Source organism: Urocitellus parryii, chromosome 7 (assembly GCF_045843805.1).
Source record: "Urocitellus parryii isolate mUroPar1 chromosome 7, mUroPar1.hap1, whole genome shotgun sequence".
Taxonomy (NCBI): domain Eukaryota; kingdom Metazoa; phylum Chordata; class Mammalia; order Rodentia; family Sciuridae; genus Urocitellus; species Urocitellus parryii.
In genome coordinates, this window is record NC_135537.1 from 168739970 (window position 1) to 168758900 (window position 18931).

The 18931-nt window shown below is 36.7% G+C and overlaps 1 protein-coding gene and 2 pseudogenes across 1 annotated transcript in view; 2 read left to right on the top strand and 1 right to left on the bottom strand.

Annotated features, from left to right (window-relative positions):
- Positions 1–18931, top strand: part of Tanc2 (tetratricopeptide repeat, ankyrin repeat and coiled-coil containing 2) — a 412218-nt gene that overhangs the window by 177597 nt on the left and 215690 nt on the right. The window contains exon 6 of the mRNA XM_077800862.1: positions 13890–14038. Coding sequence (XP_077656988.1) covers positions 13890–14038 — 149 coding nt within the window. The remainder of the gene's footprint in view (positions 1–13889; positions 14039–18931) is intronic.
- Positions 413–4911, bottom strand: LOC113192180 (poly(rC)-binding protein 2-like; annotated as a pseudogene).
- On the top strand, positions 924–3064 carry LOC113192196 (E3 SUMO-protein ligase ZBED1-like; annotated as a pseudogene).

The following is an 18931-nucleotide window of genomic DNA, read 5'->3' on the forward strand; positions in this document are numbered from 1 at the left end:
GCTATATCTCCAGCCCTTTTTAAAAATTTTATTTTCAGAAAGGGTCTTTCTTGCTAAATTATCTAGGCTGTTCTTGAATTTGTGAACCTCTGGCCTCAGCTTCCCAAATAGCTGGGGTTATGGGTATGCACCACCACACCCAGCTCCATCTTTTAATTTTTTTGAAAAATTCCTGATAACACAGAACTAAACTAAAATGTATTAATATTCCACTCTTACATTTCCATGACAAACAGTAAACTTCTTGAAAAAAAAAAAGTTTAATTGAGGGGAAAAACAGGAAAAGCTCATAAAACAAACTCAAAGATTTATCAACTATTTAAAACCTGGAATCAACTGTTCAGAAACAACACAGATGGATCATGGGCGGTGGTGAAGAGCAGAAAGGGACTATGGATAAATTTGCATTGTTTCAGCTGCTCCCCATGCCTCTAGTCTCCAAGGAAAGCTTGACATCAGTTACATAGTAACCCAGGCTAATGCTTCCATGAGGTGCAACAATGGTAACTATCAGCAGATCCTTCCACCGGATTTTCAGTTTTGATCTGCATTCCAGAGACCTGGATCTCATCAATTTTGACAACTTGACTTTGGATCATGCAGCTAATCAAAGTATTTGGAATGGTGAGTTCTTGAGAAGTAGTCTGAGCAGCTACACTCAAACCTCTCCAATAGCTTTTTACCTCTAAAGAACTGGATTCAATGCTGCTGAATCCATTATTGCCATGCATCATGGGAAAATGAGACTGTTGCATTATCAACTGGTGCAGTTTGGTCAATTCTAGTGGTGGAATGGAGTACACTATTCTTAAATCCCATAGGCCTGATCACCTGCAAAGATAACTGGAGAACTTGATGGGTTAGGCCTTTAAGAGATGGTCATGCGTTCACAGAAGTGCTGACTATGGCACAGCTGGGGCAGCCATGTCACCTTTGTTGTGCAGGCAGCCCTGAGGGGCCTCAATAGCTCCCAGGCAGACCTGAAGTTAGTAGTCCACCCCATACCAAGAGCAAAGTGTGGAGATATTTTGGCTTCAACACCAACATAGAAGGGTACATCTTGCAGTGGAAGAAAATCTGCTGTTGAATCTGCATGGCTCGGACTGCCTATTCAAGAAATGCCTCCAACCAGTCCTGTCACCTGAAGAAGAATCACCCTGAGGGATTCTGTGAGTTTATCAAGAGCAACACAGAGAAGATGCAGGAAGTTTTTGCCACCACGTTCCTCAAACTCAAGCCAGCGTTGTCCTCACAGTAACAGCCCCCACAGGACCCACTGGCCATCAAATCTGGCCATGGGCCTCAAGAGCAAGAAGCAGCAGGAGCTCACAGTCACCAAGCTGGGGCTCATATGCAAGGAGCTGTACCCAGCCTCTTCGGTGGACAAGCCCACCTTCAGAGTGCTTCTGAAGATGACCTACCCGAGGAACAAACTACCTAGCAGGAAATTCCCCAGCAAGGCTGTCCTGTCCCTGAGAAGTACAGCATGGTGCCAGAGGCCATCCAGATGGAGCTGGCAGACACCTCATGGAGCAGCATCTCCACCAAACTGTGGCTGAGTAAGAACCAGAACTGTGCCTACGTGATACTGGCAGCATACTTCCTGGGCCTTGGTTAACCCAACGGCCTGATGGTGCCCTTCAGATGCCTGAAGACCTTTGAGTACCTGAGGAAAACATGGCAGAAACCATCATATGTGTGCTTTATGAGGTGTTCGTTGAGTGGAACATCAGCATCAAGGTCTTCTGGGCCACCACAGACTTCGGGAAGGACATTGCAAAGGCATGCTCATTGCTGGGCATCCCCAGGCAGATATTGTCTGAGCAGACCTTCAATGTAGGCATCCAACAGACCTTGCAGCTGCCCAAGCTGGGTGGCCTCCTGTTGTGGTACCATAAGCTGGTAGAGTATTTCCAGCATTCCTTGGTAGAATCAGAAGCAGCACAACATGGCCCACTGTATGCTGGTGAGCAACCAGGTGTTCAGGTGGGGTTGTACTCTGGCCATGCTGCAGAGCCGGAAGGAGCATCAGTTCATCATCTTGGCATCCTGGTGGAGGACGGCAACAACCACCATCTGATGTTGGAGGCTACCAAGTGGACCACCATCGAGAGGCCTGGTGGATCTTCTGCAGCTTTTCAAGCAAGTGGCTGAGATGCTGTCTGCCTCCAGGTACTTGACCATCAGCATGGTAAAGCTGCTGCTGCATGTGTTCCTGAACACCACACTCAAAATCAGGGAGACTGACTCTAAGGAGATCGGCATGGCCAAAGAGGACATCCCCAAAGAGCTGTCCAAGACCTACCAGAAGAACCCCTCAATGGACATGTTTCTCAACATGGCCACCTTCCTGGACCCTTGATACAGTAGTTCCCCTTCCTGTCTGCCTTTGAGAAGTAGCAGATGGAGAACTGAGTGGTGGAGGAAGCCAAAGTTCTTCTGGAGAAGGTCAAGGACAGTAGCTGTGGCCCACTGTGAGCCAAGGATAGAATCTACCCAGTTCCTTAAGAGCCTTCAGCAAAGAAGTTGGTAGTGAGCCACACCCACACCTGCACCTGTCAGTGTGATCAACAGCATGCTGACTGAGATCTTCTGCCAACCAGGCAGCATGGAGGAACAGGAATAGTGGCATGCCCAGGTGGTGGAAGAGCTCCGTAACTTCAAGGTTACGTAACTTCAACCGGAAGGTGCTAGACCTCAGTGATGATCTTCAAGTGGTAGTCCCACCACCTGGCACTTATTCCGGTCTTGCCAAAGGTGCTCCAGAAGTACTGGTGCATGGTGGCCAATCGCATCTTCCCAGAGTGCCTCTTTGGCTCCTCAGCCATCGTGGTCAGCGCTAAGAGGAACCAGCTGGCTTCCTGTGCACATGGACCTGTATGAGAACACCAGGAATGGAGCAGAGACTGAGCTGGAGGACAAGAACGAGGGAGAATGGGGCCTGAATCAGGAGCAGATCTTCCCCTTGGGGGATGGGGTCAACAGCAGCTTCTTTGGTCTCAGGGATGGGGGTTTCCTAGAGGAACGTGTCACCCATACCTATTCAGTGCTTTGCTATAAATAGCGGGGATTGTTTTGAACCCTAAGACCACTGAGATTCTTAAAACAGAGAAGGAAAATGGAAGAAAGGAAAGATTGATGGTTAGGGTTAGCCCAAAGGAACCAACAGAGACTTGTTCCTCCCTTGTCCTCTGCTATCTTCCTCAAACCAAAGAAAATAAATGCCTTAAGTGCAGGGCCTGCCAGGGTACCTTGTATACTCCATTTCCCCACGAGAACTGACCATTGGTGTCAGTCCTGGGAGGGTTTTGAATCAATTGTGGAAAATTCCAGAGAGATCTGGGTGGGAGACAGATTTCTGACAAGCAGAGCATCATCTGTCTGTCAGTGCATTGGGGTTTATATTTCAGATGAACCTGGGGTCTCTCATGGAAAGCCTGGTAAAAATCTTTAGCCACAATAGCCTTCCCCAAAACCTATGAATTTTATCACAGGTGCAAAGTATTGAAAATGACTATCAATTCTAGGCACTTATAAAAAAGCAAAAAGGAAATGGAAAAGAAAAAAAAAGAAGTGGTATAGTGTGTGTTTTCTCTTTGGCTATCATGTTGCTGGCAATGAGTCTTCCTGCTCCCCCACAGTTTACTTTTCTTTCTCTTTTCTTATTGGTGAATTATAATTATAAACATAATAGTGGGATTCCTTATGCCATAGCCATACATGCATAGAAGATAACAAAATCCACTTTTAAAGGTTGTCCTTCTGAGATTTGTTGATGGGAGATGTTTGAATTCTGGATTTTAAAACTCAATCCTATGGGGTCATTTAATTTGCAAAATATTTCTTTGGAATTGTTCAAGTTCAGGGAGGGACATCATTGTAGATTGTTCATGTCAGGGAGGGACATCATTGTAGATTCTGGGAAATAGGAACTTAGCTTCTAACTTGTAGGACTTCTTTTCAATTGGGAAAATAGTACGTTCTGTAAGAGGCTGAGTTTGTAACTCTTTGGTTCCATAGTTCCATGGCTTCTTGTGTAAGTTAAGAGAAGCCATATTGTACAAGATGCAATGTAGGGACAAGTAGGAAAAGGACCAGGTTTAGGAATGAAGAATTATATCAGGTGTTTGGCATTATTCTCCCCCCACCACCTCTGCTTGGATCCTTCATTTTTAATGGCTGGTGGGTACAAGCTGGGTGGGATTTTATCTCTGCATTCCCATTGTTTGTTTTTGGTAAATTAAGGGTGAAAGGAAACCCTACTCAGCTCTTACTTTCTTTTTAAGCAGTGCAGTTCCCCCATACACAATGGGTCAGACATTGGGGTTAGTCTCCTTTCCGCTCTGAGATTGGAAATACAGGACAACAGATGCCCATCTGGGTCCTACTCTGCACTCTTGCAAATGGCTCTGTTTGTCTTAGAATCACTTTTACTTTTTCTATCTCATGAAAATGTTGGAGGTCCCCATCCAAAATGTCTCATTTTGTCTTTTTTTAATCCATCTTCTCTGGCACTACTTACTGGTTTTATTTTCCTTATTAAATGCTTCAAAGTTTGACTCTTGTTCAATAAACCAGAAAATGAATTTACTCCTAATTAAAAAAAAAAAGTATTCGGAGAGTCTTTAATATGACTACATAGATCTGTTTGACATACTCAATGATGAGTTGGGAAGCATATCCCCTGTTACCTGGACCTGAGCCCCTATACTCTCGTATTTCCCTGATCTTTTCCAAAGAGAGAGAGCCATATTGATCAGTAGGGACCACCAGTGTGAAAGTGATTTGGGAGAAAAGAGGGATACTGGCAGTTGTGCTGTTGGTCATAGAGATGCTAATGTCCTCTTCCAGTTTATCAATGATCATAGCTAAGGCTTGGAAGTTTATATGCATGTCACTCTCTTTGTGCATCTTCTTAACTGATATTTTTCTTTCTAAGGTTACTACTAACCACCTTCACATGCATAAGTAGCCAGATAAAAAGAGTGACATTTAATCTCTTCAGTCACACCATTGTTCATATCAAGCAGTATCATAGGGAGCTGGACTTTGGTCAAGTCTTTGGTCATTGCAGGCACAAGGCAACTAAGGAGGAAAAGAAACTGGCCTGAACTGGCCCATGAAGAAGAATCTAGGGTAGAGGAGGAGGAAACAGGAAAGAAACCAGGGAATTCAGGCAGCAGCTCTTCATGCTGCTGCCTCTTATGGTCTGGGCTGGATTCTTAATTGCTATGATGGTCTTCCCACTCCCTTCCCCTCCATAATGGGGATTGAACAGGGGTGCTCTACCACTGAGCTACATCCCCATCCCCCCCTTTTTAAGCTGGACACAATGGTTTTATTTTGTTTATTTTTTTATGTGGTCTGAGGATCAAACCCAGGTTCTTGAACATGCTGGGCGAGCGCTCTGCCGCCGAGCCACGATCCCAGCCTCACATCCCTAGCCCTTTTAAAACATTTTTATTTTGAGACAGAAGCTAGTTAAGTTGCCCAGACTGGACTTGAACTTGCTATGTCTCAGCCTTCTACACCACCACATGCGCCACCATACCCCAACTGTTTTTTTTTTTTTAAGTCTATGTTTATGTCATTCTTTAGCTCTGTATTAAATCTTGGGATTAAATAAGATGTCATTTGTCATCATGTTTTCTTTATTATTCCTAGACCTTTCCACTTCCCTATAAGTTTAGAATCTCTTAATCTTTGGGTCATTTCAAAGAGTTCTTGTGGAGGTGTGAAATCAAGAGCTTTTGATGCTCTACCTAAAGAATGAGGTTCTCTATGGACTGCCATAATCACTCAGTAGAGCTATGTTTTCCCAAGGAGCTATAGGATTTAGCAACTCATAGTCATAACATAATCCATGATTAGTGTTGTGGGAAAATAAATAAATGTTTTAAAGTTCATAAAGAATCTTTTAATCTTTGTGGTACTGTATTCTTTACCCAGAGTTATGGAAGCAAAACATCATGCCTCAACATACTGCTTCCAAACAGTGTGTTTTATTGGTGAAAATAAAACCAAGAGCTGTGAATTTTAAAATCAGCACAATGTATGAATGCTGCATGATGTATTTTATGTATAACAGTCTCACAGAGATCATTTTCTAGCAGCCTTTCCATCATGTGTTTGGTTTATCATACTTCAAATTCTTCATTATTAGTTAAGGAAGTCATAGTATAATTCCATTCAAGAAAAATTTTTTTCTTTGTTTAGGAACATGCCTTAATTGAGTGTGTTTGGTTATGAAGATCAAACCCTCTTCACATTGCATGGATGGTCATGGATAGACAAAAGACAGGTGAAATAATTGATAGGAGAATTTAAGAAGAATTTTGAGCATTCTGAACAAACCCACTGGGCAGAGGCAGGCAAGGAATAATGCCCAGCAGCTTGTTAAGTGACTAGGTTTGGGAAGACTGTATAACTTGGGTGGTAAGAGCTTGAGTTCTAGAGCCAGATAGCCTGGTTTAGCTACTTACTAGTTATATAAGTTTGAGTAAATTATTTATCCTTTCTGTGCTTTATTTTCCTTATTCACAAAGTGGTCATAGAATGCCTGCCTCTTAAGGCAGCTGTGATGATGTAAAATATTTAGTACCTGTCATATAGTCCATTCCCATAGATAATAGCTGTTATTATTATTAATAAAAGACATAATCTGTGTTGTTTTATGCCTTGACATAACCTCAGCCTCTTGATATACACACTGATAGGATTATGGCAGAATCTAATGGTGCAGAAAACAGCCCCCATCCTTGGTAAGGAAATAGCCCAAAGACTACAAATTCATTGTAATCCAGAAATTGAAATAACTTCTTTGGGAGAGGGGGCAGTGCATGAGCACCCATGCTGGGCACTGAACTCAGGGCCTTGATGCACAACTGAGCTACATTCCCAGCCCTGAAGTAATTCTTAGAATTCTCAGAAACAACAAGTTTTATACTAGTTTCTCCAGTGCTGTGCCCTGAGTCATCCACATTGCCAAATTTTAAAAGGGAAGGTAATTTAGTATTTCCTGAGTTTCTAAACATCAATATCATTGATTTGGGGGGTGGATGACCCTTCATTGTAGGGAGCTATTCTGTATATTATAGGATTATTATTTATCCTGACCTCTGTCAACTAGATACCAGTAATAATAACCCCTTTCCTCAGTGTGACAACCAGTGACTACCAAGTTTAAAAATTACCAAGTATCTAAATAAGCAGGAAAGTACTTCTTGTAATGAGAAGTAAACTCAATCAATTGAAGTAACCCCCAAAATATCTAGGATTGACATATAATTATAGAAGAACAAAGATGGCAGTATCATCTCCTAGTGGGGTGGGGGACATTGAAGTCAGAAGACAAGTGGGAACACCATCTGTCAAACTGGAATTTTATACCCTGAAAAATACCTTTAAAAAAATGAAGACAAAATATAGACTTACTGAGTCACAGGAAGAATTTATCACCAGCTGACTTGATGAACCACATGTTCCCTAGGGAGTAAACTTTTCACTGATTGAGGACCACTGAGTTGTTTAAAAGAAACTTCCTTGTACAGTGTTTTCCCCCCAAATTTCAAACATTCATAGAAATACTATAAGATAAGAAGTATTGAAGATATTTCTTGATGCAAAAGAAAATTGATGCCAGATGGAAATTTGCATGTATACAATGGAATACGAAATATGGGAAATCACAACTACATAGATAAGAATGAAAATTTTTTATCTTTTGCTGGAGCAGGGGCACAAGCCTGTAATCCCAGCAATTTGGGAGGCTGAGGCAGGAGGATCATGAATTCATGATCCTAGCCTCAGCAAATTAGAGCCTGTCTCAAAAGAAAAAAATTTAAAAATGGTGCATGGGATAAGTGGCTCAGTGGTTGAGTGCCCTGGATTAAATCACTGGTACAAAAACAAAGCAAAACAAAATATTTTTTAAAAGATAGTTGATTCACTGAAGAGGACACGCAGAGACCAGCAAGTACATGAAAAGATGTTCAGCATCATTAGCCATTTGGGAAATTTAAAAACACATTAATTCATTATTACATGCATTTAAGAATGGCTACCTGGACCATTCATACATTGCTGGTAGGAATGTAAATGGTACAGCCACTCTGGAAAACAGTTTTGAAAACTGAGAAAATTGAACATATGTTTACCATCCACCCAGCAAGAACATGACCCAGCAATTGCATTCCTCAATATTTATCCTAGAGAAATGGAAGGTTGTGTTCATACAAAACTACGTGCAAGTATTCACAGAAGTTACTGAAAGCAGTTACCAGAAACTAGAAACAACCCAGTTGTTCTTCAGAGTATAAATGATGGAATTAAATGTGGTATATATGCTGTGTATTACTCAGAAATGAAAAGGAATGAACTACTGAAACAGGAGCCATTTGGATGAATCCAAATTATGCTGAATGTTTAAAAAGCCAATCTCAAAGTTTATACAATTCCATCTATATTACATTCTAAAAATAACAAAATTATATAGATATGGAATATACTAATGGTTTCCAGAGGTTAGAGAAGGGGGAGTTGGTTTTGACTAAGGGATAATACAAGGGAGTTCCCTGATGGTGACTGAACTGCTCTGTATCTTGATGCAGTGTAGATATATGAATCTATACAAGTGATTTAATTTCATAGATATGCAAACAAAGCATACAGAAAAAGAAAAAAACACCAACAACAAGTAAACTTATACAAAACCTGGCAAAATCTGAATAAGATTTATAGTCTAATTAATTACAGTATTCTGCTATTGTCAATTTCAGTAACTCTCTATAATTAAGATGTTACCTTGGGGGAAGTTTGGTCATGGTTTTATAGATTTTATCTATACTGTTGTTTTTCATACTAATAAAAGCTTTATTGATGTAATTCATTTACCATAAAATTCACCTTTAAAGTATATACTTCAGTGATTATTATATATTCAGAGTTGTGCAATTATTGCTATAATTTTTATCATCCTTCTTCCCCAATCCTATGCCTATTAATAGTTACTCCCTATCCGACCTTAGTCCCAGGCAATGACTAATTTACAAAGTGTTTAGACTACTGAATTGTATAAAGTATTATATAAGTGTTGCTAAGTAAATAAATCACATAATAATAAACCATCTTACCTTCCATGTAGATTATAAACTTTACTATGTTAATGACTATCTCCCATGTTGTATGAGTTCTGACAACACCTAATGTTAACCTGTACATATTAAATATTTGGTAACTATCAGAAGAATAACTTTTTCATAGGGAGTGAAATGGAACCCTAGACTATCTAGAGGTCTGGAATTTATGTTGAGAAAAATTAGAAAAGACAAGTTTAATGATAGGATGAAAGAAATGCTTATTCATGAATTTGAAGAAAGCAGTTTTATCTTTTCATTTTTTCAATTAATAAGAAATTGTGAATCATTTTGGGGGAAAATACTATGTGAAGTTAAATATTTATAACCTAAAAACAACTGCCTATTCTGTTATCTGCTTTGTGTCTGAGATATCTATGTATGATGTCTCTTGGAGGGGAAATAGAAGAGAGAAAATAGAGCCTCTGACATAAATTCAGTGAGTTCTATATAGATTTTCCATAAATGTAACATTTGAGTTCAGTGCTAGTATACAAAAATACACATGTACCCTCCCTCTGAACCTCAGTGTATGACTTTAGTAGAAAAGTTAAGATAAAGGTTAAACTGAATAATGACAATAAAATCTTGCTTTCTTGGCATTTGGAGTGGTTTAAATATGCAATACTGAATTTCCTAAATAATAATCTGTTGTGTTTTGGTATCACTGATACTGTGCTAACATATAGCTAATACTTACTGTGCAAAAGGATTTTTATAATGCCCTGTAGGATCTGTGCTACAGTGAATTGTTGCAAGATGGGATTAAATGCATCTGAACTTAAAACCTGAGAAAATGTTGATAATCAATTAAGTTAATGTAAACCCATCCTCATTTTATGTAAATTTTCCCACATCAAACTTATAATAGATCATTTTTAGTTCCCTGGCTCATTGTTACGTGACTTTTGTAAATCATTTTTTGTAAATAAATTTATCTTTAGAGAGTGAGTGGTACCAGGGGAAAAAACTTCATACTGACTCTGTTCTGCATCTCTCAGTGAAAAACTTTGAAAAAGAGTGATTCTTAACAGTTGATGACTCTTTTAAAAAAGTCTATCTAGAAGGAGAACCTAAAAAGCTAATTGGATGGAAAGAATGTAGCAGCCTGTAAGCAAAGGGCTAAAATTTTTATTTATTTATTTATTTATTTTATTGGTTGTTCAAAACATTACAAAGATTGCAGAATCACATCAGTTACACATCCACAATTTTACATAATGCCATATTAGTAACTGTTATATTCTGACTGTTGTATTCTGCTACCTTTCCTATCCTCTACTATCCCCCCTCCCCTCCCCTCCCATCTTCTCTCTCTACCCCATCTACTGTAATTCATTTCTCTCCTTGTTTTTTTTCCCCATTCCCCTCACAACCTCTTATATGTAATTTTATATAACATTGAGGGTCTCCTTCCATTTCCATGCAATTTCCCTTTTCTCTCCCTTTCCCTCCCACCTCATGTCTCTGTTTAATGTTAATCTTTTCCTCCTGCTCTTCCTCCCTGCTCTGTTCTTAGTTGCTCTCATTATATCAAAGAAGACATTTGGCATTTGTTTTTTAGGGATTGGCTAGCTTCACTTAGCATAATCTGCTCTAGTGACATCCATTTCCCTGCAAATATCCATGATTTTGTCATTTTTTAGTGCTGCGTAGTACTCCATTGTGTATAAATGCCACATTTTTTTTATCCATTCATCTATTGAAGGGCATCTGGATTGGTTCCACAGTCTAGTGAATCGTGCCGCTATGAACATCGATGTAGCAGTATCCCTGTAGTACGCTCTTTTAAGGTCTTCAGGGAATAGTCCGAGAAGGGCAATAGCTGGGTCAAATGGTGGTTCCATTCCCAGCTTTCCCAGGAATCTCCATACTGCTTTCCAAATTGGGCAAAGGGCTAAAATTAATGCGAGAGATCAGGAATTTGAGGGATCAATTTGGGGACAAAAAATGAATATATATAGTAAATTTTTTTACATGATGAAAGTATTCTACAATTAGCTCATGGTAATAGTTGCATAACCTATGAATAAACTGAAAGCCACTGAAGTATATACTTTAAGGGGGCAAAGTTTATGGGATGTGAATTATATTTCAATTTAGAAAAAAAATAAAATGAACTGGATTGCAAGGGGAGTGGTGATTGAGGCCTCTGTGGCCTGGAGTAGAATCCCAACCAGGATGAGAATTTCTGGAGGCATGTGCGGTTTGGCAGTGGGCAGCAGTGAAATATGTTACACATAGGGCGAACAGATTAAGTTTCTCACTTTTTTACAAGAAAATTACAACTTTGGGTGAAAAAAAAATTCTTCTAGAATTAACCCCCTGGTATTGAATTGGAATTAGAGGCATGTGTGTGTGTGTGTGTGTGTGTTTACAAATCAAAATGGATATAATACATGTGTATGTATACATACATTTGCACACATGAGGGTATACAAATACTGCCTAACAGTACAGTGAGGACTGGAGGAAATGATATCTCAACAAAAATGAGCATACCTAGTACACAGCTCTTGATATTCTGAATACCTTTCTCCCTAAAGAGAACCAGAGATTCTTAAAAAAAAAAAAAATGACTGATTCCATGGCTGAGGCAGGGAAGGTACAAGGTAAGCCTGAAGCATCTTATGCCAGAAACAAAGAAATGATCAGAAAATTATAAGAATATATTAAATGGTAACAGAAGCCAAGTTAAAGAGGCTTACCCTATCCAAATGTAGAAAAAAATTGAGCTTACTATATAAATACTGATAGTAACAGATTATAACCCAGTGAATAAAATAGAAACTCATGAGTTCATTCTGATGTAGATAGATAAACAAGGTGGTAATAATAATAATAATAATAATAATAATAATAATAATAATGTATTTTGCTGGCACACTGGCAAACACTTGTAACAGCAGTCACTTGGCTTGGGAGGCCAAGGTAAGATCCCAAGTTCAAGGCCAGCCTCAGCAATTTAGGGGAGTGGGGGGAGGCTTGCAATATGGCTTAATGGGAGAGTGCCCCAGGGTTCAATCCCCATTACTGCAAAACATAATAATAAGGAGAAGAAGAATCACTATTTGGCAAGCCAAGAATGCTAAAAATACTGAGCAAAAGTTTGTTGAGGAGGAATTCTGACAGATTTTTTTATTGTTTTGGTATTGGAGTTTGAACCAAGGGGCACTCTACCATTGAGCTACATCCCCAGCTTTTTAGTTTGAGACAGTTGCCCAGGATGGCCTCAATCTTTAGATCTTTCTGCCTCAGCCTCCTGAGTAATTGGGATTACAGGCATGCGACACCACACCCAGACAGAAGATACTTTTGTACAAGCTTTCATGTTATCATTATTCACAATACGTAAAAGCTAGAAATAGTTTTAGGTGTTCAAAAAAATGAATAGATGAACTAAATGTGGAATATACTACATAGAATGGATTATTATTTAACCTTAAAAGGAATTAAATTCTGATGTACGCTATAAAATGATGAACTTTGAAAGCATTATGCTAAGTAAGATAAGTCAGACACCAAAGACAAATATTGTATGATTCCACTTAGGAAATGCAAATTTGTGGAGGTAGAAAGTAAAATGGCAGTCACTAGGAGCTGGTGAAAGGAGGATATGGAAAGTTATTTTTTAATAGGTAGAGTTTCTTTTGGGTATGATGAGTAATTTTGAAAATGGATGGTGGCAATATTTGTACAATATTGTGAAAGTACTTAATGTCAATAGATTGTAACAAAAATGTTAAAAGGGCAAATTTTATTATGTATATTTCACCATAAAATATGTTGAGGAATTGGACACCCATTTACATAATTTCTCTCACCCCTGCCCGAGCCCCCAGCAAACTACTTACTTATTACAAAGGGAAAAATAATGTGAATGGAAAAATCTGGCAGACACAGTCATAGCCAAGTGATCAAAATTAACACAGCAGCACATTTATGATAATTCTATCAAGAATGCTTAATTGGAATAAAATCAGGAGATGAATTTTAATTGAGAATTATTGTGCAAAATAACTGGTCTATAATCCTCAAAAGTGTCAAGGTTATGAAAGTTAAGAATAAAGAACTGCTCCAGATTAAAAGAGGTTAAAAAGAATTGATAACTAAATAAATTATATAACCCCAAATTGGATCCTTCTACAATAAAGGACATTACTAAGTAAGTAATGTCAAACTTAGATGGGGTCTACTGATGAAGTCATAATAATGTGAAATATTATTTTTCTGATTTCTGTGCTAGTATTTTAGGTTATAAAAGAATGTCCTTGTTTATGGGAAATATATACCACTGGGAGGTGATAGGACATCATGTCTGTAACTTCCACATGGCTATGAAAAATACGTACTTTGTAGTATTCTTAAAACTTAAAAGCTTGAAGTTATTTCATGGTAAAAAAAAGATAAAAGAATCTGGCCAAAGTAGTGATTGTGTCTGGGAACTAGATCCCAAGACTTGGACCATATTGAAATGCTAACTGTCAAAGAAATGGAAATTTTTTATATTAAGGAAGTTACAAAAACATTTTTTCAAATCCAAGTGTTTCCAATAGATAAATTGAGGATAATCTAAATAGATTATAGATAAATTATAATCTTTAAAAGTGGAAAGCAGTTTATAAGTTGGAACCTCATAATTTAGGATTTAGAATGTGAAACTAAAGAAAATGGTTGAACTAAATGTACAAATAGTTGCAGAACTAGACCATATTATTTTGAAAGATTCACAATTTCAGTACTTTTTCATTATAGGTGATGCTGAACAGGAACTTGGTCCCCCTCCATCTGTAGATGAGGCAGCAAACACACTCATGACTCGTCTAGGTTTCCTTCTTGGAGAGAAAGTCACAGAAGTTCAGTCAGGTGACCAATACAGCATGGAGTTACAGGATGAAAGTCAGGTAAGCTGCTTGCTATTAACTCTGAAACATGGTATAACTCAATTTATTTCACAAGAAAAAAAACTGGTATATGTGTGTTTGTTTGTTCTGAGAGGAATAATCCCAATTGTTGAATGTCTTTTGAGACCTGTAATATAACTTAATTTTCCATAAACTTTATAATTTTCAGTTTATGAGACATCTTTAGTTTCATTCTCAGGTTTAAAACCCCAAAAAGACACTTTAAGATTTTGATTCATGTATTGAATGAATGAATAGATAAACAAACCAATAAGCAATCCAGCCAACAGAATTAACCTCTAAATACTGAACCTGGAAATTATAGAATATACAAGTACACATGGATTATTTACCAAAAGGATAGTATACTGAGTCATAGAGCAATTCTTGACAAATATAAAAAGATTTCAGTTCAGAACACAGTAGAACTAATTATAGAATGATAACTTATGAAATGATAGCTAAAAGAAAACGTGGACAATCTCCAAATGCTTAGATGTTAATTAATATCCTTCTAAACAGCCTTTGAGTCCAAAAAATTAGAACATTTTAAAATATTTGCTCAAAAATAAATATTGGTTTTGAATACATATATTACAGCAGTAGAAAACCTAAAAATTAGTGGTCTAAATATTTGTCTTAGTTTTAAAACATCAGCAATTAAAAAATTATTTCATAATTTTTTTCCTTTTGGATATTTCCATTGTTTTCATTTTAAATATAGCAAAGAAAGTACTTGAACACTCTACCACTGAACTATAACCCCAGCACCCTGGTATCTTTTTTTAAAAATCAATTTATATAGTAACCATGTTAGTATGAGATGCTTTCTAGGGAAAAAATTGGAATGATATATGTTGAGGGTTTTAAAGTATTGGCATAAATAAAACATCTATTTTACTTTCCATTTCTTGATATTAATGTTAAAATGTGACATATTCTAATAATGACCAAGTAACATGATGTAAGTCTTATATCAGATAGCCTGGGTCTTTGCCAAGGACTCTCTTCTTTCTATAAAACTATATATGTTCTGGTAATAAAATTTATGCTTATTGCTTTTGAGATTCTTTATGTCATAGCATGTCACAGTGATTCTGAATAAAGCCACAAGTCTATGGAGTGTGCCTTACTTGTAGATTTACTGAATGGAATAATCTTAAAATAAATGAAAATAGTACCATTGATTTAATGTAATCAAGGCAATATGGTATAACAAAAAAGCCATTGAAACCGGAGTAGAAAATTGTTCTAATACTCACAGTGTCACCAACCATCTTATAAATTTGGACATGTCTCTTAACCTCTCTGGGCTTGAGATTTTTTATAGATAATAATAACTGAAATTTATTAAATTCTTACTCTGTACCAATCATATTAATCACTTTACTTGCACTATTTTGTTTAAGTTTCCTTACAGTCTAATGTGGTAGGATCCATTCAAATTTCAGTTTTTAGATAAAAAAGTGGGAACACTCTGCCATAAAGTGATATAAGGGTGTTCATAACCAGGCATTATGCTTTTACCACCCGCGTTATTTACAGCAACACCAGACTGTTCCAGCATAACACGAAATCACAAAACCTGACAGGACAATTGTGAGAATCAGGTTAAATCATAAACACAAAAATATTTTGTAAGCTACAAAATGCCATTTGGAAACAGTATAAAATATATGTAATACAATTAACATATAAATATATGCAAAACTATAATTTATAGGGGGACACTTCGTTGTTTTCATGTTTTTGATGGTTTTCATTTGCTCATTTCTTGAATGCAGGAAATAATATTCATTGTACCTATAATACCCGGTTGATAAGGAATAAAAGAAATAATATATAAAAGTATTTTTAGGGGCTGGGGATGTGGCTCAAGTGGTAGCGCGCTTGCCTGGCATGCATGCGGCCCGGGTTCGATCCTCAGCACCACATACAAACAAAGATGTTGTGTCTGCCAAAAACTGAAAAATAAATATTTTTTAAAAAGTATTTTTAAATTTCTAAGCATTATGTAAATGTAAATGTTAATAATAAAACTAAATGATAATTTCTTAGAATATAATATACCCTGGAACTGACTTGGAACCACAAAAGAGAGCGGCTAAATTGATCACAGAAATTTCTATCCTTAGCAAGATTATTAAGAACTAGGAGGTCATGTTTACTTGGTGGCTTTCTTCTGAGCAAAATAGCATACTAACAAAATAGACTGCCATATTTAGAAAGATCCTGTATTGATGATGTCTACAGAATGACACTAGTGATGACTCTCACACAAGTAAGTTAGCATATATCATGTTTCTGCAAACAAAAAAATGTATTGAAAGTGATATTTGACTGACCACTTTATTTTCTTCTCTTAGCAGTTTCTTTTTATTATTATAATTATTGAGTCCTATTAGTTGTACAAATTAATGGGTTTCACTGTGACATTTCCATATATGTATATACATCCTTTGATCATATCCACCCTCTCTACTCTTTGCTCTCTTCCTTTCCCTTTTCCCTGCCTCCAGTCCTTTATCCTTCCCTAATGATCCCTCTTCTATTTTCAAGCTCTTATTTATTTCCACATATGTGATACTTCACTTTCTGTATGAAGCTAATTTCATTAATATGATAACCTGTAGTTTTATTCATTTTCCTGTAGATGACATAATTTCATTCTTCATGGCTAAATAAAACTCCATTGTATATATGCCCCCTTTTTAAATTCATTCATCTGATGATGGACACGTAGGCTGATTTCACATCTTGGCTATTGTGATATTGCAATAAATGGGTATATAGTTATCTGTTGTATATGCTGATTTCATTTCCTTCAAGTTTATACCCAGGAGTAGCTGGATCACATGAGTAGAACTATTTTTAGTTGTTCGAGGAACCTCCCTACTGTTTTCCATAGTATCTAATGTATGAATTTACATTCTCCATATCCTTATCAGCATTTGTTATTTTTAGTTTTAGGTTTTTTGTTTTGTTTTGTTTTGTTTTTTAAATAACCATTCTGAGGTGGGTAAGATGGAATCTCTGGATGGACCTAGGAATTCCATCTTAGGTTCTTAGCTTGTGTTTTTGTAGAAACTCTAAGAAATCCCAACTGGGAGCTTTCTTTTGATCCCTCTGAAGTGTGTTAAGGACAATAAGACACCACTGAAAGATTGTAGAAGTAGAAAATAACTTAATTAGATGTTCACTTTAGCCTATAGCATGGAGAACTGATAATGTTGTCTTTCTATATCTCATTAACTAGCCTTAAATAAATATGAGGCCTTCTTTTTAATTCATAAGACATGAACATATCTTCTGTTTTACAAACAGCTTGATCTTTAAGGTTTGCTTTTACTGGTAAAGCTTTTAAAATATATAGTCTATGATACGATAACTTGTAGTAAAAATAGTTTGGGTTTAACCTCCGAAGTATCTAATGTATGAATTGGCAATGTTATGTGTATAATACAGTTTCCTTTCACAAAGAACAGAGTGAGAATCTTGTCTAAGAACAAAAATAGGTAGAGTACATGTCTTTATAAAAAGTAACAGAAGGCTGGGGATATAGCTCAGTTGGTAGAGTACTTGCCTCACATGCACAAGGCCCTGGGTTCAATTCCCAGCACCACAAAAAGAAAGAAAATAAATAAAATAAAGACATTCTATCTTTTAAAAATTCCAAAAAAGTAATAGATTCATACCAAAATAAAACCTTTTCAATATGGAATGATTATAGATATATCTAATGTAAAAGAACACGTTAATTTTATCAACACATTTTTGTTATTTGTTTGTTTGTTTGTTTGGACTGAACCCAGGGGGCTTTACCACTGAGCCAAGTCCCCAGCCCTTTTTATTTTTTATTTTGAGACAGGGTCTTGCTAAGTTGATGAGACTGGCCTAGAACTTGGTATCCTTCTGCCTCAGCTTCCCCAATCACTGGAATTATAGGCATGCACCATCACGCCCAGCCCAAGTATTTCTTAAACTGGGTGTGGAAAGGTTAGAAATTGCCCAATGAATTTCTGATTGGAGAATTCTAATTCAGTAAGACTGGGATGGGGATCAGTATCTGTCAGTTTATTAGAGCTTATGCATTTGTTTTTTGCATCTCACATTTGTTTTTTGCATGCCTAGTTAAAAATCTTCCTTTAGTAGACCAACCCCCTTTTATATGAATAGAGGAGATAACAAAGAAATTGAAATTCCTCTGTCCTCTGGAAAGAGATTATATAGTAGAGGAAATGTGCATATATTAAGCACTTATGTTATTAAGAAAACTCAGCTCTTAATGTTATTGATATGATTCAAAGGATTTATGTAGGATAATGAGAATGTCATTTGTGCTTAGTTGAGTCAAATGTATCTTTTATGACCTGGTGGTAGTATTTAAATGAAAATCAAAACCTGGATAATTAAATACAAGGGATTGCATATGGAAATTATCATTGAAAAGCCTATAATTTTCTTATAGCTAATAAGCAACATATTCTTCAGTTAAATTATTAAATGTAAATCCTCAGTTTTAGCAAAGAATATGAATACAAACTATGTGAAGAATTTGAAAGACTTCTTTTAAATTAATATATAAGCATGTTTACTTTGGCATTAGTGCTTCTTCAAGTAACTTCGTCACTGAAACTTACCATTTTGAAAAGAATCAAATTTATTTTTGATAAAAATATATTTTCATTTATAATTTCAATACTTTATTTGGGTAGAAGGAACTGAAGAAAAGTGAATTGTTATTAAATTATGAAGACCTGAATATATTATCATCATTCTTTTTGTTAATTGCCCATTCCTTCATTAAAAAGGAGGTAATTTCAGGTTTAAAAATCATTAATTAAGGACACAAAGTGATCTCTGCAGTCCATTTCTACAGAGATAGTTAGTTTT